The 26,933-nt window shown below is 47.5% G+C and overlaps 1 protein-coding gene across 1 annotated transcript in view; it reads left to right on the top strand.

Moving 5' to 3' along the window:
• Positions 1–26,933, top strand: part of SND1 (staphylococcal nuclease and tudor domain containing 1) — a 421,950-nt gene that overhangs the window by 303,427 nt on the left and 91,590 nt on the right. The window contains exon 17 of the mRNA XM_010831720.1: positions 19,609–19,718. Within this exon, the coding sequence (XP_010830022.1) occupies positions 19,609–19,718 (110 nt within the window). The remainder of the gene's footprint in view (positions 1–19,608; positions 19,719–26,933) is intronic.

Below are 26,933 nucleotides of genomic sequence, written 5' to 3'. Positions count from 1 at the left end.
CGCCCCCCCCCCCCCCTCTATCTTCTGTTTAGACACTAAGTGTTATTCCTTCCATGTTATCTTGTTAACTTTGACCCCTGATTCTTCCCTCATTGAATCTTTGTTCTCTCATCTCATATGTAATAAGCAGAGGTCTTCAGTGTCGTTACTACAAAAGCACTGGATCTCAGTACTGTGATTCATTCATTCCTTCAATAATCTTTTCACTGCGCTTCTGCCCAGCTTCAGGCCACCCTTTGTAACCAAATTATTTCGCTGGACTTCAGTTCTGAACTGTTTCACCTCTGAGTTGTTTAGTTTACCCTACCTTGTAGTTCAGTTTCTTTGCTATTTAGAGTACTCAGCAAACTTTTTGAACATCTTAGAGAGCTGTAGGCCTTCTCTCCAAAAAAATGCCAGATACAGACAATGAGGAAAGGGGTATAACCAGACAAGGAAAGAGGGGAAACTTAAAAAAGCATTGTTACTCAAAATGCAAATAGTTCAATATGGCTAGCATGTCTCTTGTAAGAGGGACAGTGGTTAAAGGTGAGTTTGGAAAGTCATATTCCCCATCTTTGAAGGGCCCTGTGTCTGTGCTGCTTAGGTTGTATCTCAAAGAAAAGTCGTAGGCATTCTCTATGAATGATAAATCTGAAGAAGGCTACCAGTCTTCTGAAAATACATGACCACACAGAGATTTTCATACTACTTCATTAGATTGGCAAACACCAGCCCAAGCCTATCTTAGGGCTTCCCAGGTGGTGAAGATTCCTCCTGCCAATACAGGAAATGACAGAGACGCAGGTTCGATCCCTAGGTGGGGAAGATCCCCTGGAGGAGGAAATAGCAACCCACTCCAGTATTCTTGCCTGGAAAGTCCCCTGGACAGAGGAACCTGGTGGGCTAAGGTCCATGGGGCTGCAGAGTCAGACACCACTGAGCACAGACACATTCTTGACACACACCCTGTCCCAGCCCCATCCTCCCCAGGTTAGTCATTCCTAAGATAGGTAATAGGAAGCAATGAATGATGGATAATGCATCATCTTTTTTTTTTTTAAGCTCTAGGAAAGATTATTACGTAATAAAGCACACAAATCTTAAGTATACAGCTTTATTAATTTTATGTTTATAACAGTACATGTATAACTCCAGGTCACCACTACCCCAATATGGAGATGCAGAATATCTCTCGCATCCCAGCAGGCTCTATAATCCCCTCAGAGATAACCAGTATTTTGACTTCCGTCACCATAGATGAGTCTTGCCTCTCTTGGCCATCATACTTGGAGTTATAGTCTTATTTTACCCAACTTTATTTTATCCAGGTTTTGTCTGAGTTTCATCCATGTTACTAGATCTAGTGAAAGTCCACATAATCTCTTAAAAAGAGATTACTTTTACCACAGTACAAAGACTAGATTGGGGGAATCCACACTGAAGTCAGGAAGTGTGGTTGGGGGATGCCTGGACTTAGGCTACAAGGTAGGGATGAAAAGGAAAGAGCAGATCTGGCCAGGAAGGTTCTGATGTAGAATTTTGCTGGTCATTTGATAATAGAGGATGGCAGAGAGAGAGAGGTCACTTTTCTGGCTTGTAAATAATAGGATGTTTGCAAGGAGAAGGTTGTTAGGTCAGCTTTGAAACCTTGAATGTTAGACGCCTGTGGATTTTTGCAGGTCCAGATGAATTCGATAGAAAGGTCAGAAGTAAAGATGAAAACTGAGAGGCCTCCACTTAGAATGGAATCTGAAGCACAGGGCATGAATGTGATTGCCCAGGATTGGGGTGTCAAGGAGAAAGCAGCTGCAAAGGAGCAGGTTGAAGAGCAGTCGAGAGAGGAGGTTCTGACCTCAGAGACTGAGGGAAACAAGAGGGGCATCAAGAGGAAGGGTTAAGAGGGAAGCCCAGCCAGGAGCAGCAGGCGTCTCAAAGGCCTGAGGAGTGGGAGGAGGCTTCATGAGGCGTCCTGTGGCCCCTCTCCCCTTCCACTCCTCCTGTGGCTTTGTGTTCTGTCTCTGTCGTCCACCCTGAGCTGTGTGAATCCTCAGAGGAGAGGCGCTGGGTTCCTTCCCCTACTCATCACTTTCCAAAAATCTAAGAGTCAACCTTTGCCCTGGAAGTGCTCATAGAACATCCCAGTTGCACGATTTCTAAGGCAGGCTGGAATGGGATGACCTTCCTGAGGAGCCCCTGAATCCCCTGGGGGTCTTCTCTCGCTGAGGGAGCCTGGGCCTGGGGACAGAGCTGGCTTCCAAGCCGGGGCTGTGCTGAGCCTGAGGGGCTGCAGGCAGCTGCGCTCTGGGAACGCCCTCCTCTCAGCAGGCTGGGCAGCTCCTGGTGTTACATAAGACGTGTGTGTTCTGGCAGGGAAGAGCTGCCCGAGTGAGTGGTTAGCAAAAATGATTTGTGCAGAGTTATTCTGAGACCCCACGGGAGGGAACAGCAGCCCAGGCCGACAGTATTTTAAACCATATCACCCATCTACAAGGATTAATCCATTAGAATCTCAGAACATGGGTAACAGGGAAATAAGAACCTTTAGGGTCCTAGCAGATTAGTAGTGCCAGTTCTTCTGGTCCACACAAGGCGACTTCAGTGGTTTAGGCTGAACTCGGTGCCTCCAGACTCCCACCATATGTATTCTTTGATCCTGTCTGCCCTAAGGGCTGCAAGTGGCCGTGCAGGCTTCTTTCCATGGGGTTGGCCTGGGTCACTGAACAGCAGCAGTTGGGTTATGTTCGCATTCACCCTATAGGATACCAATTGGCTTTATGATAGATAGAGGAAGGAACGCCCTTTTTGTGGTCCCCAGAGTCATCATTTAGTGATTGAGCTCCTTGTGGTTCCAGGCTGGCCAGGAGAAATCCCTTGTTCCCCACCCATTTTCCTTTCTCCTGACTCAAGCAGGAACAGCTGGCTAAGGGTGGGTGAAATACAGAAGATAGAATTTTCCAGTTTAGTGACATGAGGGGAGACAGCCTCCATATGAAACACTTCTCTTGTTTTTGTTTTTCTCTCGGCTGTTATGCTAGGAAATTGGCCTCCTCACGCCCCCACCCTCTTACCAACAGCTGTCCTCTGCCATTCAGGAGTCAGTGTCTCCCTCAATCGCTGCCCTAGGAAGGCTTTCTCCTTTTTTGTCCCTGGGTCTGCAGGTGTATAGCCGGAGAGTTCCTTGTGCCAGGGCACCTGATTGCCTTCTGACCCCAAAGAGTCCATCTGGGCTGGAGGACTTGCTAGAGTATGGAGCAAGGGTCCAGAAAGGAAGAACCCAATCCAAGACTGTCATTTTGTTTTGTTGCACTTTTTTTATTTCTTTTAAGTTTTTTTCTTTCTTTTTTTTATGTTTTGTTTTTTTCTGGCCAGTAAGCATGTGGTGTCTTAGCTCCCTGACCAGGAATCGAACCCATACCCTCTGCATTGGAAGGCAGGGCCTTAACCACTGTACCATCAGAGAAGTCCCTGTTATATATTTTAAGAGAACAAAGGATTATTTAATGACGCAAACTATGGAAACAGAAAAATAGTCACATAAAACAGGCGACCACATGGTATACAGCATTTCAGAGCCCCCCCAATTCCTTACAAGAATGTGCCCTCTGGCATTTATTGTAAACATAGGTGCCTTGTAATAAGCTTCTGATTCCCCAGCACTGGTCCTGCTAGGCAGATGTGGAAGAGGGCACACCTTGAGGGAAGAAACAGTGCTCACACTTGTGTGTGTGAGAGAGCAGGTACTTCCTCTAACCTCAGAGGAGCCGCTGTCCTGAGTCTGAAAGTCTTGCACCAATGGCATTTCTTTCTGGTTATGATCCCGGACAAGGCTGGCCTTACAGGGAGTGAGGCTCAGATATGGTGAAGCGTGAACTGAGAACAGAAACAGCACAAACAAGCCAGCACTGTGAGTTTTCAGGATGATAGAAGAGCCCTATAGGCAGTCTAGGGCTTGGGAAGACATGTCCAGGGCAGGGACAGCAGAAGGGCGGCTCATATTTCCTTTCTCCCTGAAACGAAACTTGATTGTGGCGTTTGCTCTGCTGAGGAATCCACCCATTCCTGTCTCTGGCCTCTGCCGTTCAGGCATTCTTGCCAGGTGTCTGTGCCAATCCGCAGGTGGACACAGCCCTGGTGTCACTCTCCCTGCACTCAGCAGTGTCTCATCTGGGTCATTACGACCCCTGCTGCCTCCTCAGTACCTCCTTCCTCCGCTCTTTGGTCTGCCTCCCCCCACCCCTTTCCTCCCCTCTTTGCACCGCTTTCCTTGGATGTGTGAGCACATGCAAGTGTGTGCATGCGCGTGCACACTCCCCCCTTGGTTGTCACAGCACCCAGAATCATCATCGGCAACGTCTTGATCGCGAGCTGTGTTGGGGAAGTTGATCGTCCCACCCACCCTAAAGACGCCACTGCCACTTGCTCGCCAGTGACTCGCAGCCTTGTTAGAAATGTGCACAATTCAGAGCAGGCTTCTCGTCCGGGGCTTGTGGCACAAGCTGTCCCGCAGCTGTGAGTAATAAGCCCACTGGAGCAGCTTTCCTCTGCCTTGAAGACAGGCCCAGCCTGGTGAGACAGGTTAATATCTCCCACTCGCTGCAAAAACTCAGGCAGCCTGTCTGTCAGGTCCCTGATTCTCTCCCTCCCTGTGCTCCCTCCTCCCCTGCTTTTCAGCCAAGCTTTGTGTCCTGCGTCACAGCTCAGATCCGGGCGCTCTGCTGCCCCGTTGCCACACTGTGACAGGAGCTAAAAGCCTCAATTAAGTGCCAGCTGTGCTGTCAGTGTCCCACTGGCCACAGTGATAGCTGCAGTCGTCGTTTCTGCAGGAATGCATCCATGGCAGGCACTGGATGCCGAAATCCTTTTCTCTCCCTCCGGTCTCCCGAACAGAGCAGATAATCACTTCAATAAAACTATCTTTCCCTGAATTCTGCAGAGTGGATTCGAGGCAGTGGTTTGGATTTGCTGTTCCTTTCTATCCCCAAGAGCCCCGTGAATGAGAGAGGAAATGAATAGATGGCTTGTCACAACACCACCAGTGTTGTGACAGTCCACGGTGCCTGGGGCGACTGCTGCAAAGCAGAATGGAGGTGGGCTGGAATGGAGGCCATAGAGGCTGCTGCCTTCCTCAGGATGGGCCCCACCGCTCCTCACAGCCCTTCAAGAGCTCCCACATCCCAGAGGCTCCTTCTGCACTGATGGAGCTTTCTCTTGCTGCAGCCTCCTGCCTGGAGGAAATGTCTTAACTCTGCCTGGTCATGGGTGGGGGGCAGTAGTGCTGATCCACAGTGTTTGCACACCCCTCCTCCATCAGCCCAACTTGGCAAGTTCACCTCCAGAGGTGCTTCTCTGCAGCGTGCAAGAAGGGCTGCTCCCAGTGAATGAGCCCCACTAGCCCATCAGACCTCTCAATGAAGTCAGCTCTAAAGGTATTTCCTGTTGGAAGATGTAAGTTCCCTGGTGGCTCAGACAGTAGGTTCCCTGGTGGCTTAGATGGTAAAGAATCTGCCTGCAATGCAGAAGACCTGGGTTTGATCCCTGGGTTGGGAAGATCCCCTGGAGAAGGGAACAGCAACCCATTCCAGTATTCTTGCCTGGAGAATCGCATGGACAGAGGAGCTTGGTGGGCGACAGCCCATGGGGTCGAAAAGAGCTGAACACGACTGAGTGACTACACTTTTACTTTCAAGGAATAAAAGCAGTAGAAAAAAAGCAGTAGGAAGTCAAAAACCCACATCTTGTGAACACCTGGGGATGTTTAGACTGGAGAGAACATGAGGATGAGAGAAAATAAATGTTTTACTGTCTTCATGCATTTGAGGGGCTATCAAGTGGGTAATGGATGTTTCATATGGTCCCAAGGAATTAGACCAGATTTTAGAAGGCCTAGAGTGTCAGGTTGTGAATTTCTGATTTTATATGGTAAACCCTTGGAAGCCACTGAAGAGTTTTAGGGAAATCAGGAAGGAAGGAAGGATCAGGATGGGGGAAATGAAGGACAGGCGGGTAGATCAGAAGACTGGGCCAGAAGTGACAGCAGCCTGAACAAGCGGAGTCAGGTCGAGAATTCAGAAGATCCCATGGTTTACATAAACAACTGTGGAGGTGGGATTAATGGGATCGATAAGATGTAGCAATCAGTAGGTTATGTGGAGAAAGTAGGGACAAATCAAATGTAGGTGAGAACTTTAGACTTAACGGGTTGCTAGTGCTGCAGGCGGACTAGGGGACAATGGAAGGAGCGGGAGAGAGTTAGCAGGAAGATGAGGTTTGAGGGATTGACGTAACAGTCACCGGGAGATGTCGACCAGACCCTTGAGGGTTGTCAGACGCTCCTTGAGAGCTTAGAGGACAGTTCAGGCTTACCTACGTGGGTTCCAGGTGATCACAGTGATGGAGAATGTGAAAACGGGTGGGCTTTCCAAGGGAGGCTGCAGAGAGTGGAAAGGAAGGGGCCCAAGACATAACTCAGGGCAACAGCAGGAGACAAGACGAGCAGCCCAGAGAGAGGACCCAGGAGAAAGGAGGAAAGGGAAAGACCTTCACTACAGTGTTGGGGCATAGTGCCGAGTGCATGCAGAGATCAAGGTGCTTTTCCAAGAAAAGTAGAAAGATGAAGTCTGAGTACCAGCGAGAAATGTGATGGTGAGAGTTTTCTGTCATGGACTGGAAGGAAGCAGTTGTAAACAGAAAAGGGCAACCCTGGAAAGTTCACAGTTTTGAATAGGGTCTGCGGGAGTAGAGTGGGAACACAGGGGAAGATGGTGGGTACCGGAGTGACGACGTTCCTAGAACGGAGTGCTGGAGAGCCAGTGAGCAGGCACACGCCCGTGCTTGCTGTTGGCTGCACCAGCTTCCCTTGATCCACGTGTGCTGGCTTCTTACCTCTTCAGCTACGTGACCGTGGACTTTTTTTAGTGTCTTTGTTTAGGATATCCTCATGCTGTCGCCTGTACTGATCCTCTGGTTCTGAAAAGTGAAACTCTGCCTTGCCTGGATTTTTTTTTTTTTCACCCAGTTTTACAACAGGCAAGAGTCAACCCACCTCTTCTCTGAAGGGCCAGATAGGAATGAGACACTGAAATTTGAATTGCATGTGTTTCACATGTCACAGAATATTTTTTCTGCATCCATTCAGAAATGCAGACGCCATTCTTAACTCATGGTTGTACAAAAACAGGCGGTGGGTTGGACTTAGTCCTCAGGAAGCTGCCTGCTGACCCCTTTTTTGTGAAACTAAACCAAAACAAAAAAAAAAGGTGAATGCCGGTCTTCATCCACAGCCCAGAATTCAAGCTACTTATCAGGATAGGATGTATTTCTGCATCCAAGGTCAGCCTGTGCTCTTTAAGAACCTTGGTTTCTCAGAATTCCTCTCCTTTTTGGCTTGTTTTCATTTCTTCCTTTACGTATAAAGAGGGTGAGGTGAAGGTCTCTTCCTCACAACATCTCAGCTCACAGTCTTATTCATTCTCCTGGCTCCAGGGGTCTTGGTATTCCTGCCAGTCGCTGGTTTTTCTCTTCTCCAGTTCCTCTAGCTGAGCATACTAATCTCTAGACATTGGGCTTTCACTTGCCTCAGGAGGAGAAGCTCAGAGAAATTTTCTATGAGTGGAAAGCTCAAGAAAGGCAGTGGTTTGAAAGTGTACTCCACACATCTCAGAAGCATTTTGTTCAAATAACAACACAGCTTGGTTTAGAAAAAGTCACTCTAAATTTATGCGAGTAAGCAGCTTTTACATTTGGCTGCCAGGTGTGTGGCAGGATACCTCCTGGAAGCTGGTATTGCAGGATGCACGTGCTTGTTTCCCGTGGCTTTTCCCCCTTCCCTGGAGCTCTTCTCTACCAGCCTGAACAGGAGATTTAGGTTGGTCTCTTTATCCACGAATAGGGAATTTGAAAGACCCAACACGAGGATTTTGGGGTACCGAAAATGACATTTATGTTTTAGAAGTCTAAGTTTTGTTTCAGAGATAAAGTTGCATGTTTAAAATAAGTCAGAAAAAGCTAACGTTAAGGTTCTCATAGAAACCGACTCCCCCTCACCACTCAGACACGGGTCTGGGCTTGTTAGGTTCGGTCTCCATGGTGCCACGGTGTTACGTAAGCGCTGGAGTCACGTGGCTCTCTGGTCTCTGGAAAGACCATTGTGGACCTAGCTCTTGACCTCAGATGCTTTGTTTTCTATGTAATGAGGTTGTGAGGTGGCTGTGTTGATAGGGATAATTAGGAGAAACCCAATGGAAAGCATTTTTAGAGGGCATGGTGGTTTCATTCTGCTCCTGGTTGGTGGTGATATTATTGCAGCTGCTGCTTGCAGCAAACCCCCAAATGAACATGTGTGTCGGGAAGCAGACAGCCTGCCATCTCCACCCTCCCCTTCACAAACACACCCCCAGAGAAAGCCTGGCTGGCTTGTTTACGGCCGTGCACTTGGCATGTCACGGGACAGGAACGGCCTCGTTTGTCAGTGAGAATTTTTTCTCCCTTTAAAAAAAAAATCATCGTTTTCCATCTCTTGCTCTGTGGTGGGACAAATCATAAAAGGTTATTCTGATGCTGGCCCCATTATTATCTGCCACTCCAGCTCCATCTGAAAAAGCTCCTCTCCCTTTGGGGAATGATTCTTCGGTGTCTAAAGCCAATGATAAATCAAGTGGTGAAGCCAGTTTTGCGCCCCGCCTGGCCCAGCCATCCAGCGTGAGGCCTCTAAGCCATCCCTTCCTTGTCTCCTTCTCAGACAGCGGTCAGTGATTTAGCATCTAACACTCTCTGTCCTTAAAGTCCCAGAAGTGAGAGTGACAAGATTTTGTGGTAAATTCACCAAGCATTAGCTAGTATAGTATGTTTGCAGGAACTCGGAAGAAGAACTTGTTATTGCAGGTTTGCCGCATCTATTTTTACTCTCTGGTATTTGTTTGGCAGACAGTTATTGAGTATCTACTTTCTGGGGCTCCAGAGAGGAGTGGCATGTCCGTTCCCTCAGGTAACTGCAGAATGGGATCTGCCAGTGATGGGCTGACAACCCAGAGGTGAGACTCCAAACGTCACCCTCTCCCAGTGCTCACATCGTGTGACTCTTGTGCCAGAGAAACTTGTTCTTCCCTGTGGCTGGCCTCTCCCCACCCCTCCCTTTCTTCACAGGGAGCCAAAGCTCTCATCACATTGTGGAGACTGGATCTCATTGCTCCCGTTTGCCAGTTAACTTTGCTTTCTGGTCCTTTCAAAGATGACCAAATCAAGCAGTACTAAAAGTCTCCCTCAAACAGTTGGAACTATGAACTAAAAACAGCTTCAGTCTCAGCTCTTGCCCAGTTCTGACTCCCCTGACTTCAATTACCTGAGGAGTGTGATCCCTTTAATTAGGATTCCTTCATTCTTCTCTTATCCCTTTCTTCTCATCACTGAAAGAGCCTTACCAGTGACATGTTCCAAAATTGGCCCAGAAGATGCCACCTCCCCCGAGGTAACAAAATAGCGGTTTAGCGAACAAGAGAGAGAATAAAGAATCTGAGACAATGCAAAATCCTCCTTCGTTTTTGACCCTTTCAGTACACATTGAGGCCTTATATGCTATAGAACTCTTAGGAACCAATGGTCTATGGTTTGCCTTGCTCCTTGGGCCATTTTGGGAATGTGAAAACATTGGACCAGCTGGCCCTAAGTGGGACAGTTTGCTGTTCTCAATTGTTAACTGACTCACTGACGACATTTGCAGCTTGGGGCCTGCAAACAATTTCTGCTTTAAATCTTATGAGAGAGGACTGCAAGCAAGCTATTTGGTACATGAGATTCTTCTTCTCCTTTTTTAAACAGTTCTATTTATTAATTTATTTGGCCACACCACGAGGCCTGTGGAATCTTAATTCCCCAACCACAGATCATCTCCTGCCTTGGCAGGCAGAGTCTTAACCACTGGACCACCAGGAAAATCCTGAGACGTGTCTTCGTTTCTACAGTCCTGCCACATGTGAGGGTTTGGCTTGGCATAAGGATTTAGATGATAACTACTTTCCTTACCATCAGATGGCTGGCCTGTCCGTCTCTGTGTTTTGTGCTGAAAGCTTAAGAGGTCTAGATTCTGGTTTTGATGCTTAGGGAGAGAGTAGAAAAATAAGAAAGTGTTACTTTTCTTAGACTGCTGTGTCTTACTCTCTAAATACGAAGTTCACCATCTTACTCTCTGGGTGACGTGGTCTGGTTTTTTTGTTGTTGTTATTGTTCTTGGGGGTAAGGATGGCAGGGGAAAGCAGAGAAACGGAACTAATTGATTGATAGTCGCTCAGTCATGTCTGACTCTTTGCGACCCCAGGGACTGTAGCCCACCAGGCTCCTCTGTCCATAGGATTCTCCAGGCCAGAATACTTGAGTGGCTACCATCCCCTTCTCCAGATCTTGCCCGCCCAGGGGATCGAGCACAGGCCTCCTGCATTGGCAGGCAGGTTCTTTACTGTCTGCCACGAGGCAGGGAGTTATGAATTGGCCAACTGCAGCAGCAAGGACTCAGGCAGAGGTACCGGAGTGCAGTCAGTGTGCCAGGCAGCTTATTTTGGCTTTCTGTCTGTGCCTTCTCCTTGACGTTCACTCCAGGGGACTGCGTTTATATAGCAAGAAGGGAGAGTGTCCATGGTCTTCTCTCTGGGAAGCTTGCAGCACTTCCCCGAGTGCTCACCCGGGTCTTAGAGACTAGGGATGAAGATGCTCCAGGACGTCAGATGGTCCAGTCCTCTGCTCTACCCAGCTGTCTGCGCCCCGGTTCTGCTTAGCTCCACTGTATCTGCTGGCCAGGCACGTGTCACATGCTAGCAGGTAAAGCCTGTTTTTATTCTGAAAGCCCCATCAGAACAGTCATTTTGTCTCTTCTGTGGTTTGACCAACAAAATTGGTTAAAATTTCAGCAAGCAGTACTTAAAGCAGAAGTATTTTGACTTAGATTTACTTAAGAAGTCTCTCCGTAAATGTAGAAAATAAAAGTCCCCTGGTCCAGGCTGCTTTCCCAGAAGCAGAGGGATGGGCTTCATGGCCACCTTTCAGCTTTAGGATCGAATAATTGCCTTTTCCTTTCAGGAAACTTATTTATAACCCCGTAGTCATCCCCACACTAAGTTTTTCCGATATTTCATCCAGATTTTCTTTCCCCTAATAATTACACCCCCTGTTTTCAGGCTGAGCATTTTCCCTCCTTTTTGTGTTTACACCTTTCAGATATTTGCAGATTGCTGTCGTGTCACCCTCTTAGTCACCACTTAGCTGAGCTGTACAGATTTAGCACCTTGTATCTTTTCCTTTCAAGGCAGGCATCCCCGCCCCTGAGTCATCTCCCACTGCTCTCTAAGTGCACTTCAGTTTTCTGCCCTAACATCTGGCCGCATGACTGCCTGGAACCGAGCACGGGTCACGGGTGGGCATTGTTTTCCTCCTCTGTTGCACTGGAAACCAAACACGATTGTGGTGCTCCGGCCTCGGGTCTCACTGACATTGCTGATCAGTTCATTTCAGTCACTCAGGTGTGTCCAACTCTTTGCTGCCCCATGGACTGTAGCACGCCAGGCTTCCCTGTCCATCACCAACTCCCAGAGGTTGCTCAAACTCACGTCCATTGAGTTGGTGATGCCATCCAGCCATCTCATCCGCTGTCATCTCCTTCTCCTCCTGCCTTCAGTCTTTCCCAGCATCAGCAGTGCTGGTCGGTGCTGCCCATATGCCCTGTCCACTTAAATTTCTTTTCCCAAGTGTGCCAATTCAAAGACCAGGGAGGCAGATGGGTATAGCTATGTTTTCTTTTTGTCCTTTAAATGTCACCGTGGGAAAATGGGATGTGTGTAGTTCGGGATCCTGTCAGCCCCTTGCTGGTATTTGCAAGAGGTCTATGACCCTGACTGTTCATGAGCCATTTCCTTCTCTGTGTATGGACTTCTTTCCAGAAGTATTTTTCACTAATATTTATTCAGTCTTGATTGAGGAATTACAGTGCTGCTCTGTGCTAGGCAGTGTGACAGATACTTGAAAAAATAAAATTGGACTAAGACACAATCCTCAGTCACCTAGAGCCAGACGTCCTGGAGTGTGAAGTCAAGTGGGCCTTAGGAAGCGTTACTACGAACAGAGCTAGTGAAAGTGATGGAATTCCAGCTGAGCTGTTTCAGATCCTAAGAGATGATGCTGTGAAAGTGCTGTACTCAATATATCAGCAAATTTGAAAAACTCAGCAGTGGCTACAGGACTGGAAAAGGTCAGTTTTCATTCCAATCCCAAAGAAAGGCAATGCCAAAGAATGTTCAGAGTACCCTACAGTTGTACTCATTTCACATGCTAGCAAGGTAACGCTCAAAATCCTTTAAGTAAAGCTTCAGTAGTATGTGAACCAAGAACTTCCAGATGTAAAAGCTGGATTTAGAAAAGGCAGAGGAACCAGGATCGAATTGCCAACAAAAGCGGGATCATAGGAAAAGAAAGGGAATTCCAGAAAAACTTCTGCTTCATTATGCTAAAGCCTTGACTGTTTGGATCACAGCAAACTGTGGAAAATTCTGAAGGAGATCAGAATACCAGACCACCTTACCTGCCTCCTGAGAAACCTGTATGCAGGTCAAGAAGCAACAGTTAGAACTGCACGTGGAACAACAAACTGGTTACAGGCTGGGAAAGAGTACATCAAGGCTGTGTTGTCACCCTGCTTACTTAAGCTGAGCACTGAAGAATTGATGCTTTTGAACTATGGTGCTGGAGAAGACTCTTGAGAGTCTCTTGGACTGCAGGAGATGAAACCAGTCAAACGTATAGAAAATCAGTCCTGAATATTCATTGGAAGGACTGATGCTGAAGCTGAAACTCCAGTACTTTGGCCACCTGATGCAGAGAGCTGATTCATTGGAAAAGACCCTGGTGCTGGGAGAGATTGAGGGCAGGAGAAGAGGGGAACAGAGGATTAGATTGTTGGATGGCATCATCAACTCAATGGACATGAGTTTGAGCAAACTTTGAAACTCCAATACTTTGGCCACCTGATGCAAAGAGCTGACTCATTTGAGAAGACCCTGATGCTGGGGAAGATTGAGGGCAGAAGGAGAAGGGAGCAACAGAGGACGAGATGGTTGGAAGGCATCACCAACTGAATGGACATGAGTGTAAGCAAACTCCAGGAGATAGTGAAGGACAGGGAAGCCTGGCGTGCTGCAGGTCATGGGGTCGCAATGAGTCAGACATGACTTAGCGACTGAACAACAATAGCAAGACACAGTACCAACCCCAGGAAGCAATTGCATCTTGGTTTTATTTGGGTTGGAAATTCCAGGTTCTTACGTTCGCTTACTTGTGGTAGCAGTGAGAGGAGAGCAGATTTATGGGAACGTCCATTAAACTCTCAAACAGGAGCCAAGCTAAGATCAGACCTTCCAGATTCTGGAACCCCGGAGGGGCGGTCTTTGGTCAGAGGCGGTTCGCACCTCCTGCTCCAGTGCTTGTGCTCCAGTGTTGAAGCAATGCCCTCCCCTCCTTCCTCCTCCTAATGGCCTCATGTTCTGGGTGCTGCCCAGTTTCCAGAAAGAATCTTTCTCACCTGTTATCTTTCACTTCTCTTTAGACAGAGCTTGCTTCCCCTCTGCATCTGCTATAAATTGACTATGCTTGACTCAAGTACAGGAGCAACTCTGCCCTCTCTCCCTCATTTCTCACCTCCTGCTCTGACATCCATCCCCAATTTGTGACCAGGGAGAGGACAGAATCCAGGGCCACGTGTGGGAAAGCAGCTGCCTGAGGCTGCCTCCTTAGCAAGGGACGGGTCAGTGGTGAGCTCGTGATTGACTTGTCCAGTGCATCCTCCCAATAGTCTCCTAGACACGGATGCACCTGCCCGCCATAATCCAGATATGGCATGTTACTGCATAACATCCAGCACCCTACAGACCGATGATAAATTCCATCACCGACAGCATACTTCATACAATGGTGGGGAAGATGATATTGTCATGCTGCTAATTAGGCTTCATTAGGACAAAGTCTGTCTTTTTCATTATTGAGTTTTCATCTCCCAACCCAGTGCCTAACCCAGAGTAGGCAGTGATGCGTATTTGTGAAATAGGGGCAGAGAAGGTCTGCCAGGGGATCTCCGCAAGTATCCAAAGTTGGCAGAAGGCTCCATCCTTCCCTCCGTGATGTCCAATGCAGTAACAAACACATAGTAGACGAGTAATAAACACCACCAACTAATCCCTCCTATTGGTTACTGTTTCCACTAGAGTTCTGTTTCCAGCCGCAAATGCCTGGCCTCTTGTTTGCTGGACTAAGCCATTGGAAAGGTGTCACTTCTAGCCGAGGCGAATTTGTGATACTTCCCTCACTTCAATAAAGAAAAAAGGCACCATGCTTTGAGGCTTAATTATCATAAAACTCAACATATAATGTAAAATATTCAAGCAATACACAACTCCCTCATATGGCCATCAACAGAATCTTACGTAGCCATTATCGTATCATTTACAACAATTTGTACTTCTTGCTCCAGAGCTGACTGACCAAAGTGTTTGTGTTAATTGACCTAGTTAGTCAATGTCTCTAAATGTATAATTTCTTTTTAATAGAATGCTTGTGTATATCCAGAATTTGACATTTGAAAGGAGGCACCCTGTACTCCCAGAGTTGAACCTGACATGGGAGATCTCAGAAGGGCATAATGCAGATGGTAGGATTTCCTGGCCAGGAGAGAATTTTGGAGCACCTTCATTTTACAGCCAGAGACCTTGAGGCTTGGAGATGTGTGATACTTTGTCAGCAGCAGAATAGAAACCAGAAATGATGTGCCGATGCCTGGTGATGAATTTTCTCTTTCTCAATTGTACCGAATCAAGCAAATTCTCTTCTGTTTCTGTTTTTAAGTAATCTTGGTCGGCCTTCCTATCCCAGAAAGCATAGAGAAGGTGTGAGGGATAATGGCTTTTCCCTTAGGCAGGTCTGTCTGTCGGGCTTTAAAGAGGTCAGGGAGCCTCTGGAGCAGAAGCAGATGTGTCTGGCCTGCCTCTCCTGTGTCTGCCCTTGGCAGAAGTCAGCTGCGAGGGCCCCATGGGGGTCTCTTTCTTCTCCATTCTGCCCTCCCCATTATAGGGAAGGAAATGTTCAAGAGTGTTTGAGATTTAAAAACAACAACAACAGTGTTTTCAGTATTCGAGTGTTGCCTGTGTCAGGGGTCAGCTTGGTGGCTGACCTACACGTGTGGCATTGGAAGCTCAGCAGAATTAACTGTCCTCGTGAGCAGGCAGGCCGGCCCCGGGGCCTTAGTGGGAAAGACAGCAGATAGTGGCGATTGAGCCCCAACCAGAATTGCAGCTCTGCCTGGCCTGCCTACCGAGGGCTTCCGGAACCTGATGACACACGCTTCCTTCTCACCATCTGGGGCGCTCACCTTTGCGGCATGTGGGCTGGCCCAGCTTGGCCACTGCAGCCTCCGGGTCGCCTTCATTCCTGTGATATGTTTTCTTTAACCTTCTCTAAGTCTGGTGCATCAGTAACAAAGCAGCACGCGGGGGACGCCAGCCCAGCACCGAGGGGCATTTGAGTCAGAGGTACAGTGCAATCGGGCTTCCCTACTGGCCAGGCTCTCAGGAGGGGAGGGCATAGCAGGACTCCCCTCGCTGGCTGCACGTGTCCTTCCCCTGCCTTCAGCAGCTACGTCTTGTCTCTCCTACCTTATGACGTTACCTTGTTTGACTTACTCTCTGTTAGTGGGCTGCATATTTCTCGTCCTGTCCTTGATCCCTTGGGACACAAAAGCCAAGTCCCAAAGCTGATACGTAAGCACTTGGTGTGGCCTTTGACCTCTCAAAGAGGGCCGTCAGGCCACCCAGCCTTCTGTCTTCACACCTCAGTCTTCCCCAAGCCCTTGACCTTGCAAACCTCACCCCGAGGTTTCAGTTAATTCAGTGTCGTAACTGTATGCTGTTTTCATTAATAGAGAAGGGAGACAGAGTATCACATGTAGTCACAACTGACCACTCTTTTGTGGAAACTGTTGTATATATGTATATCCCCATACGTGAGTGGGGGGAGGGAATCATAATAAATGATAAAAGTTGAAAAACACTCATCTACTGAGTCCGTCGGAAAAGGCGATGGCACCCCACTCCAGAACTCTTGCCTGGAAACTCCCATGAACGGAGGAACCTGGTGGGCTGCAGTCCATGGGGTCGCTAAGAGTCGGACACGACTGAGTGACTTCACTTTCACTTTTCACTTTCATGCATTGGAGAAGGAAATGGTAACCCACTCCAATGTTCTTGCCTGGAGAATCCCAGGGACGGGGGAGCCTGGTGGGCTGCCGTCTATGGGATCGCACAGAGTCGGACACGACTGAAGCGACTTAGCAGCAGCATCAGCACTCAGTCCATCTTCAGAAGTAGCTTGGCTCATCAGGTTTCTAACACTCAGATAGTCAATGTTGTAAAAGCCCTTCCTGCCTCCTAGCCCCAGCTGTGAGCCCTGGTTTGGTAATAGATTCCACCTCACTCACCCACTCCCTGTTTTGCGATCCAGCCTGGGGCCCCCCTTGTATCTAGGGATCCCCCTGCCTCTGCTCTCATGAGGACCCCAGTGCCGCAGGGGCATGTCCGCCATACATGTCAACTCCAGCTGTTCTCGCCCTCACCTGCCTGACATGAAGTGGAGTCCCCCAGTCCTGCACTCCTGCCTTGTCCAACACTGGCGAGAGCAGTGCTTGACTCCAGAAACTGGGCTTTTTCTCAGTAGCTGTAGCGTCTGACAGTCTAGAGTTCAGACTGGCTACTTGGTGACTTGGGGCCACATGTCAATTCATAGATAGTCAAGGATGCTCGGTAAATACTCATCCCCCACACACACACCTTTATTCTCCTAGAACTTATACCTGGGTTCACCTGGGTTTCAGTGTTTGGTACCTGCTCCCACTGGATAGAACCTCTCTCTGTCCTAGTAATTAGCATCAGCTAAGCCATCCTGACCCAGACCTGAGGTGCGACATTGAGACAGGTTTTGCCTCAGAAGGGGTTACTTCAGAAGAGGCAGGTCAGAGAGAGGGACGAGTCAGCCAGGAGAAAGGGGAGAGTGAATGATAAAAGCAGCGATGATATTCTTGTTCTCCGGCAACTTTCTCTTGCCCGCCTGCCTGATGGGAATTGATGTGCTGCGGTGTGTTCACTTTTCTCATCTGAAGGCCAGGGAGACAGCCGAGTTCAGCTTTCTCCCCTTGAAGAGCTGGAACCCAGCTCCTGGCATTGCCTCTGAGTCCACAGGCAGTGGTTAAGGTTCGCTCACCACAGGCCCAAGAGTCTCTCCAGGAAGCCAATCTGAATCCATTTCAGCTTGACTTGTTTGCCTCCCCAGGCTCAGTGGGCCATCCTGCCTCTCTAGTTTATCACTTGGTGATCTCCCAGGATTCAGAGAGGGCTGGCGGGGTGTGTTGCTCCCTTAAGACTTCAGAATACCCAGGCAAGAACAGGAAGAGTGGGGACATCTGGTCACCTAGAGTGACTCTGTGTCCTTCCTCTCAGTGACGCCCCAGCCACAGCACCCCAGTCACATCCCATCCGAGAGTCACAAACAAACTGAACACTTGTTTTCGCAGTACTCTTGTTTGAGCAACAGTGTTTTACCTGTGGTTATGTAGCCAGAATAGAATGGTTTATCTTCCTCTGATAATTACATTGTTTGCTTAGTTTACACATATAAAATGGAAAGGGTTTTTGGTTAATAACATTGTGAAAGTCATGGATGGGCTAGCTTTCATTTTTCTGGAGCCCTCATCTCCTCTCAAGGTGAATCTTAGGCTTTTTGGTCCCACGAGTTTATTGATGTCTTTTTCAAAAAATCAGTTCCAATTCTCCCTCCCAGCCTGGCACTAAGGCGTGGGAAGGGAGAGGGGCAGCCCTGGTGACCTTCTGCCCAGGTGGCGCTCGGGCAGGGCCTTCCCCATCCCGTCTCCGCCTGAGTGGGGGAATGGTCCTGGCACCAGCTCCAGGTGCTCCCCTGCTGCGGTTTCTCTCCTGGTGCTGTGCTCCCCGTCCAGAGTTCTGTTTGATGTCGTGTGTTCCTTTGCTGAGGCCTGGAGGCTTGGAGAGAAAGCACTGTTCTTGAGCTTCTGAAAACCTGGGGTATAAACTATTACCTTTCCTCTGAGCTCCTTGACCTTCAGTCTGTGCTGTGGCCAGAAACACGCGCAGCTACCTGGCTTCATCCGTAAGGGGTGTACCTTCTGTCCCAGCAGCGGTGGCCCCTGTTCTCCCAAAGGCTCCCAGCAGGTGTCCGCCCTATGCCACCTCCTCAAGCCAGATCGTCTGTCACTGTCCCTGAGGCTGTTTATAAATAAGAGGTCACACCTTCCAGCAGAACTGCCTTATTGCAGCAGGAGAGGCCAGCAGTGGTTTAGATATGGGCACTAAGTGCATCCCGCCCCCCCATATTTTGATTATTTTCCTTTCCTAGGTCTCTAACCTAGGTCACGTTTTTGGCTTCATAATTGCAGCTGCAGTTTGAATTTGGGGGAAATCTAATTCAGACATCAAAATGTGACATAGTTTGTGGCCTGTCACAGGTGACCACCATCGATGATAAATATCTGCAACATCAATGATTGAAACAAAGACAAAGAAAACGCAGTCTGCTTTGGTTAGTGAGCACCCATATTGTATACAGTGCTGTCCTTGAGTACACAGGCGTGTGAAGGGTGAGATTTTGTCTTCAAGAATCTTGCAGACTACTTTGTAGAATGAAAGATGACTGAGATTTTGAGCATGGGTAATTGTGTCAGTGATAATAATGATACAGTAATAAGAGCTAAAATGTATTGAACCTTTCCATGTGTCAGGCATGTTACTAAATATTTGCCGTAATAATCTCCCCTAATTCCACCAACAGGCACTTGAAGTATGTTTTACAAATAGGACAACTGAGGCTTTGAGTGGGCTCAGTCACTGGGCTTTGGTCACAGATCTAATAAATGACAGCTAGGATGTGAATCCAGGTCTGTCTGGCTTCAGACACCTAATATTTCATCAAGATTCTGTTTTTTTTCTGTCTCCCATTCTGAATGAAATACTGATGGTACTATTGTCCCAAATATAGCCAGAGGACAGAGGGGGAAGCTTATTTGAAGAGGAAAATGACACCAAGTTAACACTTGTGAATTGGATGTGCAAGTCAGATAGTAAAGAGAAAATGTCTAGGCATCAGCCAGAACGGCTCTCAGGAGGCAGAATGGCTGGGGATATCAGTGTAATTTAGGTGAGAGAGCCATTTGTGTAAGTGATGATTGAAGCAGCGAGACTATAGGCCCTTACAGAGTAAGGAGTCCAAGACAAGGATTCATCCCACATCTTGGTGGAGTGGGGGGTGTTTCCCGAATATCTTACTTGGAACTCCCCTGGTGATCTTAATAATTTCCAGACTCTGTGACCAAGATCCCCTTCTCCACTGTTGCTGCCCTGATAGTGGTCGTTTTTCCCACCTCAGGTGAACTAAACACCTCCCCTCCTTCCACTTCTCTGTCCTGTCCTGCATTATCATCTAGTAGGTACTAGATCGCCCAGAGTCAGGGGACCATTCTTGCTGGACACCAGACCTCATGGGCCCCTTTTCACCACAAATTCTTCCTTTCTCCTGACACAGGTATCGAATGCCCCAGAGGAGCCCGGAACCTCCCAGGCTTGGTGCAGGAAGGGGAGCCATTCAGTGAGGAAGCAACGCTTTTCACCAAGGAGCTGGTGCTGCAGCGAGAGGTAGGGCATCTTCCAGTTGCTTCTTGGATGAGGAGGGTGGAGGGAGCGGGGCTCACTTGGTCTGGTGTTTTCCTGCAATGTCGGAGATCCGTCTGCCCCTTTCTCTGGCGATCCGCCTTGCACGTCCGTGACCCATTCTGTGTCTGCCCACATCCTGTTCCTGGAGCCCTGCTTCATTGACCATCCACCCACCAATTGCTCCTCACCCTGGGTGTCCTGGGATGCGAGGTGAACGCTGGCTGACCCAGCCAGGATGCTGAGGCAGTGAGCCTTCGGCTCTGCGGTCTCCTCCTTGGTGAATCAGCCCAGAGCTGCCTGCCTCCAGCTGGATTTAGAAGCTTGACTAACCCTGTCAGGGGCCAATTTTCTTTGAACATTTATTTGTATCTTTGAGTAATTGCATTTTCTGTAGCGGGTTTTCTGACTTAATTTAATTGTATTTCTGTTTCTGCCTGTTGGGCTGGCTCTTGCAGGCAGGAGTGAGGCTGCTCAGCTGCCATGGTGCCCATCTACCTGCTAATTTCTCTCAAGTCATAGTCAACAGATCCATCTTCTTTCCAGGAGTATGCCTGTCACTCATTCTGCTAGGCAGGGCACAAAAAAGGAACAGTGGGAAGTGTGCTGGACTCAGGCTTAGGGTTTTAGATCTGCCTTTTTTTTTTTAACAATCAAACCCACAGGGTACCTCCTGCTTTAATGCATATCATATTTAATATCATATTTCATAACATAGTGAAAAAGATTATGGGGATCTTAGAGGTTATCTTGCTCATGGATCTTTGTAGATTCTTGGGAGCAATAGTGTGGGCTTCTTTGGGATGTTAAGTGGTACAAATACCTGTTTATAAGCTTTCACATCTCTCATATTGATTTGAAATGTCAGTGAATATATTAACGGGGGGTGCTTAACCTCCTTAATTGTCTCATCAGTATCACATTGCCCTCTATTTCATGTGTGGTCAGATGCATTTGTTCGTGAAGAAGCAGTCCTTATGTTGGTATGCAAGGTGTCTTTCCCCGCTATTTTGCAACTGCACAGTGAGGCTGCATTGTTATCAATTAAAGATACCCCACTCCCCGCATGCCAGAGAAGTGTTTCCAGAATCCAAACACTCCTGTTGTCAGTAGCTATTGACATTTTTGACCCTATAGGAATTGAGTTAAAGGGGTGGATATTTTAGAATTTCCCTTCTGCAATATCCCCTTTGAATAAGGAACTGCAGAACTGTTTCATGTTGGAATAAGCAGGTGAGTCCACTCAAGGTCATGACTTGAAGACTGCACATAGGGAGCAGGAACAAAGGTTGGTTGGTTGGTTATGCTTTAGATGGGGGAGGAAATCCACTCACTGGGCTGCCTGAGACATTTGTTGGTAACGTCCTCATCACTTACTCTCTTAGTCACGTTTCTGTTCATTTCTCACCAGTATCCTCTTCCTGTTGCTTCACATCTTCTAAAGGTGCTTTCCCTTTTCTTTTTTAACTCTTGTTTCCCCAGCCACTTTTCTTCCTGATCATGTTTCTGGCCTGCTGGTGATATCCAAAAGCACAAAGGGGTCAAAGAGAATACTGACCACTGAAAGGAGTGGGTGGCCCAAAGCTCTTCTACTGTCTCATGGTTATTATGACCTTACCTTTGTCTGTGTGCTTGCTGATATTTGACTGTTGAAAAAGCTAAAGCGTTTTCCCCATCCTCTTTGGTGCCCCTGGCATCCTTAGTCTTATCCATGGTTGATATTGATCTTTCTTAGTTGGAGTGTCCCCATCTTTCATAGCCGTAAGTTGGGGATTCTTGATAGAGAGCCTCTCCACGTTTTCTTAGCTGCTTGGATGTATTGTTGGGCTGACGGGTTTGGAAGGTCTTTATCCAGAGGAAAGACAAGTATGGCCTAAACGGAGGATAACTTGGGATTCTGACTAAAGGAACCAGTTACAGCCTATTCTGGGCAGTTTCCTTCACAGTATATGAAAACTCCTTTCTGAACGGCATAGGAATGAAGAAGGGTTTTTATTTTGTTATAGGTTTGTTCACTAACTTTTGCCTGTATAGTATCCTCGTTTTTTATTTCAGGAGTTGTCCTGGGGAGCGTTTCTCTTTGCCATCTTCCCTCTACCCCACAAGAATGCAGAAAAGCCTGATAGATTGGTCCTCAAGTGTAGAGGTCCTTCCCACCCTTAGGAGAAGGACCACGTGGTTGCCTGGGTGACTGAGCATGGGACCACAGACGTGCAGTGCATGTAACTCTCGCCTTCAGGGCAGTGTCCACTGAAGACTTCATTCCAGGAACTCTTCGGGGGCCAAACTGCTGCTGTGATGGCTGCAGTTGAATGGGTTTTCTTACCTTCTGCCTGTTCCCTTGGTAATCACATTTAGCTCAGTAAAACAGGTATGGTGATGCGATTGTCGTTGACCCTGCCACATCCCCCTCTTTTTATATATATATATGTTTTATTATCTTATTTTGGGCCAGCAGTTCTCCATCCCCTGCCTACCTTCCCCAGTCACTACAAATCTGATCTCAGAAGGGAGCAGCACTCGGGTCTTACGCTGATTTCACAGCACCTCCTGGGCCTCATGTGTGACCCCACAGAGGGAGGCATGGCCATCGAGCTGGACTCAGGAACCCAGAGACTGCCTTGAGAAGGATGTGAAGTAGGGGAGAGACTGTGTAATAAACACCCTAGCAGGGAGCAGACAAAAAGCTCAAGTACAGGGCACTTGGCCCTGAAAAGTGTCTCCTTATTTATGAGGTGCACTGTCCTGGCTTTGGATCGATGGGGCAGGAAGTGCTGCCTGTCTCTTTCCCAGTTTCGGGTGGAGACAGACTTGCAGTTTTTGCATCCCATATCTTCTTGTGGAGCCTGCACTGTCACACACAAGACCCCTCTCATTTCAGCCAGCCCCCATTATCTTTAGACCTGAGCACCCTGCTTTGCCAAAATGTGTTTTTACAATGACACTCATCAGGAAAGAGTGCCTGGCATTTTTGGCCATCATGCAGCTCATTTTCCTCAGTGTCTCCCTGCCACCTCTCGTTGCCTTTCTTCTTTTTTTCCATCTTTCTTCATGGCCCTTCTCCTCAGCCGTTGGTTCCTCTTCTCATTTGTTCCTTTCCCTGAGTCGGGAGCCTGGCAGGACTGTTCAGGTCAATGGTCTGGGTGTCCTGGTGGTGCTGCCAGCTTCAGGGCATTAACTGTAGGCTAGACACCACGTTGTTACCTAGTTCTCTTTGTGACCTGGAAGGCCACAGCAGCTCAGGAACTCTCAAAGGACTTCAGCTGTTCTTCCCAGCCTTGCTCATTTGGTGTAGAGCAGGGGTGGGCAAGCCCGGCCCACTGCCAGTTTTATAAATAAAGCTTTATTGAAACACAACCACACTAACCTTTTTACATACTGTCTATGGGTCCTTGCATGTTATAACAGCAAGGTTGAGTGGTTCCAACAGTGTATATGGTCCTCAAAGCCTAGAATACTTACTGTCTTTTTATCAAACGTGTTTGCTGACTGTACTACACAGGTTTTGCTGGATTGGGTTTAAATGGCTGGGTATAGCCCTGAAAATGGATTTGTTCTCATGTCCCCTGTCTTTGAGGCTGGACCACTTCTGGATCACACAACATGAGATCATTGTGTCCCATTGGACAGCATGTGCTTGGTGACACCCCCTCTGCCAGGCATCCCCCCACCCCCCAAATACAGCTGCCTCTTTCAGGCAATTCCCTGCCACACTGCCAAGGACAGGAAGATCCGGTGTAATTTCCCAGATGGAGAATTGTGCCCATTGCTAGCATCTTCCCAGAAGTAGTGGTGAGAGAGAGCATTAGATAACCAACCAGCTTAAAAGTGCAAACTCCAAGGTTTTCACACTCCAGTTATCTTGTGGTCCTGGGTAAGTGATTCTTTCCTGCCTTGGCATTGCTGTCTAAAACATTGATCCAGCAATCCCGGGTCATCCTCTTCTTTCTGAGGCTCTTCCTGTGAGTTAAACAGTCATTGGGGAATCTCTCCACACCTTTGTGTCAGAAGGCCAGCTAGCTAGCTCTCACTCACTCACCCGCTGCTGCCGCTGCAGCAGGAGAACCTACACTGTTAGAGAGGGGACCAGAAGGTATTATTAAAAGAGATCAGCACCACAGTTGAACCCTCTTCACAGTTTCTGGCTGTAGGAAGGCAGTTCCCAGGGGGATGGGGGCATCATTTCCAAGGCCTTTCTGAATGACCCCTTTGTCCTGAGCTCTCCGAAATTGCCCTTTGCTGCTGCCTGGAAAATGACATCCTCATGCTGGAGAGTAAGCCGAAAGCTCCGGCTGCTGCCCTGACCTATTTCCCTTCTTCCTGCCAGCATCCACAGGGAGGCTGTCCCCCTGGGGAGCTCATTCTGCAGGCTGCAGTGGCCAGGGCTCAGACCTGGATTCCCTCCCTCCCACTACCCCTGCTTTTAAAAAAAAAAAAAGAAAGAAAAATACACAGAAGCATTACAAGCAACTGTTGCTGTTTGAAGAGCAAGTATTTATGTTTCAGAAAAATGCGGGCTCGGCATTGAATATTGGTGTCTTTATTTACAGAGGGGTTTGTCTGGGAAAGAACACTTAATTAAAAGGAAAGTGGTTCCTTCTCCTTTGTTTTAGCACCAAATGTACTGCGTCTGGTCTGTAAAAGGTAAACCAGTCTAAGCAGTTCACCGCTGATCAAAATAGTGTTTTCCCTCATGCCCTGTCTTTCCCCAAAGTTCTTGGTACCTGCCCTCTTGCCCTTCCTTTCCCATCTGTCCAAGCAGGCCCCCTCCCTGTCCAGGAGACAAATGTAAAGAGGAACAGTAACCACGTTACTTCTCTGGATCAAAGCTATGAGAATGGTTCAAGCCACAGGAAGTCTACCAGGGTGGAAGATACCCACAACTCTCCAGCTCTTATCAGTGCCTTGCCCCTTGGTAGCCCTCGCTGAGCTAGAAAGAATAACCTGCTGGGAAAGCAAGCCAGCCATCCGGCAATGTTGCACTTATTTATACAAAGACACCCTATTCTAAATTATCTCTACCACTGCCCAGGAAAGAGCAAAGACAGCAAGGCCAGCTTTCTAAACACCTCTGTTATCCCCCAAGGCATTAAAGGCTATTGGGAGGGCTGAGGTTTTTTCTCACCTCCCCCACACATTCTTGACAGTTCATCACCCACCAGGGGTCTTTCCTTTTTTTTTTTTTTTCAATTAATTTAAGGCTATTTTCTTTGATGGGGGCTCAAGTAAAGATTTTCTGTCTTAATAGTGATCAATTTTATATAGCATTTTCTAGTGTAAAAGCACTTTCTTATATATTACTTTGTTTTAATGTCACAGCAAACCTATAAGAAAAATATTATCCCCAGATTTACAATTCTAGAAACTAAGATGTAGAGTGAACTGCCTCTATTCACAGAGCTTATTGTAGGACAAATATCAATACCAAAATTCAAATGTCTGCATTCCCAAATGAGTGTTTTTTCTCCCCGAATTTTGCCAGTTTTGCTATTATAAGGTAGTTATTCTTTTTAGCCATGTTGTATATTCCTGAGCCTTCAAATATCTGGAACTAATAAATTTTTAGAGAATCTGCCTGGAGATCCAACACTGGTTGAGTGGTCAGAGTCTCTAAGTCTGACTCTGGGGGCTCACAACTGCAGAGGGGCCATGCCTTCCCGAATTGCTGACTCTCCCTCCTCTTGTCATAGTTCTTATATCATTTAGCTGCTTGATTCCTGCTTCATCCTTTGTTTGGCCTTAGTGGGCCTTAATTTTTGTATAATTTCTCGCTGACCTGCCTTGCTTCATATCAGTTTGATCATGTATGTCCATATTTCTATTTTTAACCTTTCTCAAAAGATGCATCGTTTATAAATATGTAACTCCCCATTGCCTCTGGGATGAAGTTTAATCTCCTTAGTTTACATGTATCTTTGATAACCTCTGAACTTCAGGTATCTCCACTATTCGTTTCAATCTGCACCTCACACAACTGACATTATAATTCACAATTCCCCATATGTAACATTTAATTCCATATCTCCCATCTGTGAGGTCAACTTAAGCTCTCCACCCAGTATATCAACCACCCTCTTCTTTTGCTCTCTTATTCCCATCTATCCATCCAGATATACCCCCTTCTCTCTCTTTAGCACTCCCTGGATCTCTCAGGCTGGGCAGATGGCTTTCCTTTAGTCCCCAGAGTGCTGTGTCCATACAGACATCTGTCATGTACTGGCCAGTGATGTTGAAGTGATCTATGTTGGTCTCCCCACTATATTGTTAGTTCCTCAAGAACAAGAAGGAAAGGAAATGGCAGAAGGAGAAGGAAATGGCAACCCACTCCAGTATTCTTGCCTGGAAAAGAATACTGGAGCCTGGCGGAGCCTGGTAGATTACCGTCCATGGGGTCGCAAAGAGTCGGACACGACTGAGCGCCTTCGCTCCTTCACTTCACAAGGACAAGAAGCGTGCTTTCTGCCTTTGTGTTCTTTGTATCTTGCCTCATGTATAAGAGAATCTCAACTGATAAATGTTCATTAAATCAACTTATTGATTCCCTGTGACTTAATTCTAGAGACTGGGAAGAAGACCTGTTCTTGTCTGTTCTGGTTCTTCAGGAAAGCTCTCTAAGCTTAACATTTGTGGGGTGGAGAGGAAGTCTTTGGAGTATTGAGGTTGGACATACAGCTGCTAATTTAGGATCTTCTCATAGAAGAAGTCCATTACTCAGACCTGACTGTGTGGTTTCTAGGGGACTCTGACCTCCTTTGGTCTCCCCGTCTGTCAGATAGGGTAATGAGATAATGGTATTTGAGTGTTTTTTTGTTTGTTTGCCTTGTTTTTAATTCCAGTGTTCAAATAGAAAGCATTATGTCCTTCCCCACTCTCCTAATAGATGCTGCTTGTCTCTTTCCCTCCCTGGTGGTTTCCATCCTCTGCTTTTGTTGATCTAACTGCTAACTGAGGTGAAGGGTTTATTTTGAAGTTCATATTTCTGTTCAAGGATAGGCTGTAAGCACCGTGTGAATACCAGGCTGCCCACTTACAGCTCCTTCATTTATGGGCTCCTGACTCTTGCCAAATTATCTCTAAAAGCTCTAGGAGGAGGGCCCTCAGTTCTCATTCTAGTCCCATTCAATGAAAATGGCATCAAAATGCAAAGAGGTGAGGCTAAATATAATGAAGAATGTCACATTGCCCTTTTCTCCCTCCTCC

The sequence above is a fragment of the Bison bison genome, unplaced genomic scaffold (genome assembly GCF_000754665.1).
Source record: "Bison bison bison isolate TAMUID 2011002044 unplaced genomic scaffold, Bison_UMD1.0 scf7180017864530, whole genome shotgun sequence".
NCBI lineage: Eukaryota > Metazoa > Chordata > Mammalia > Artiodactyla > Bovidae > Bison > Bison bison.
This window is presented reverse-complemented; position numbering and strand designations above follow the sequence as displayed.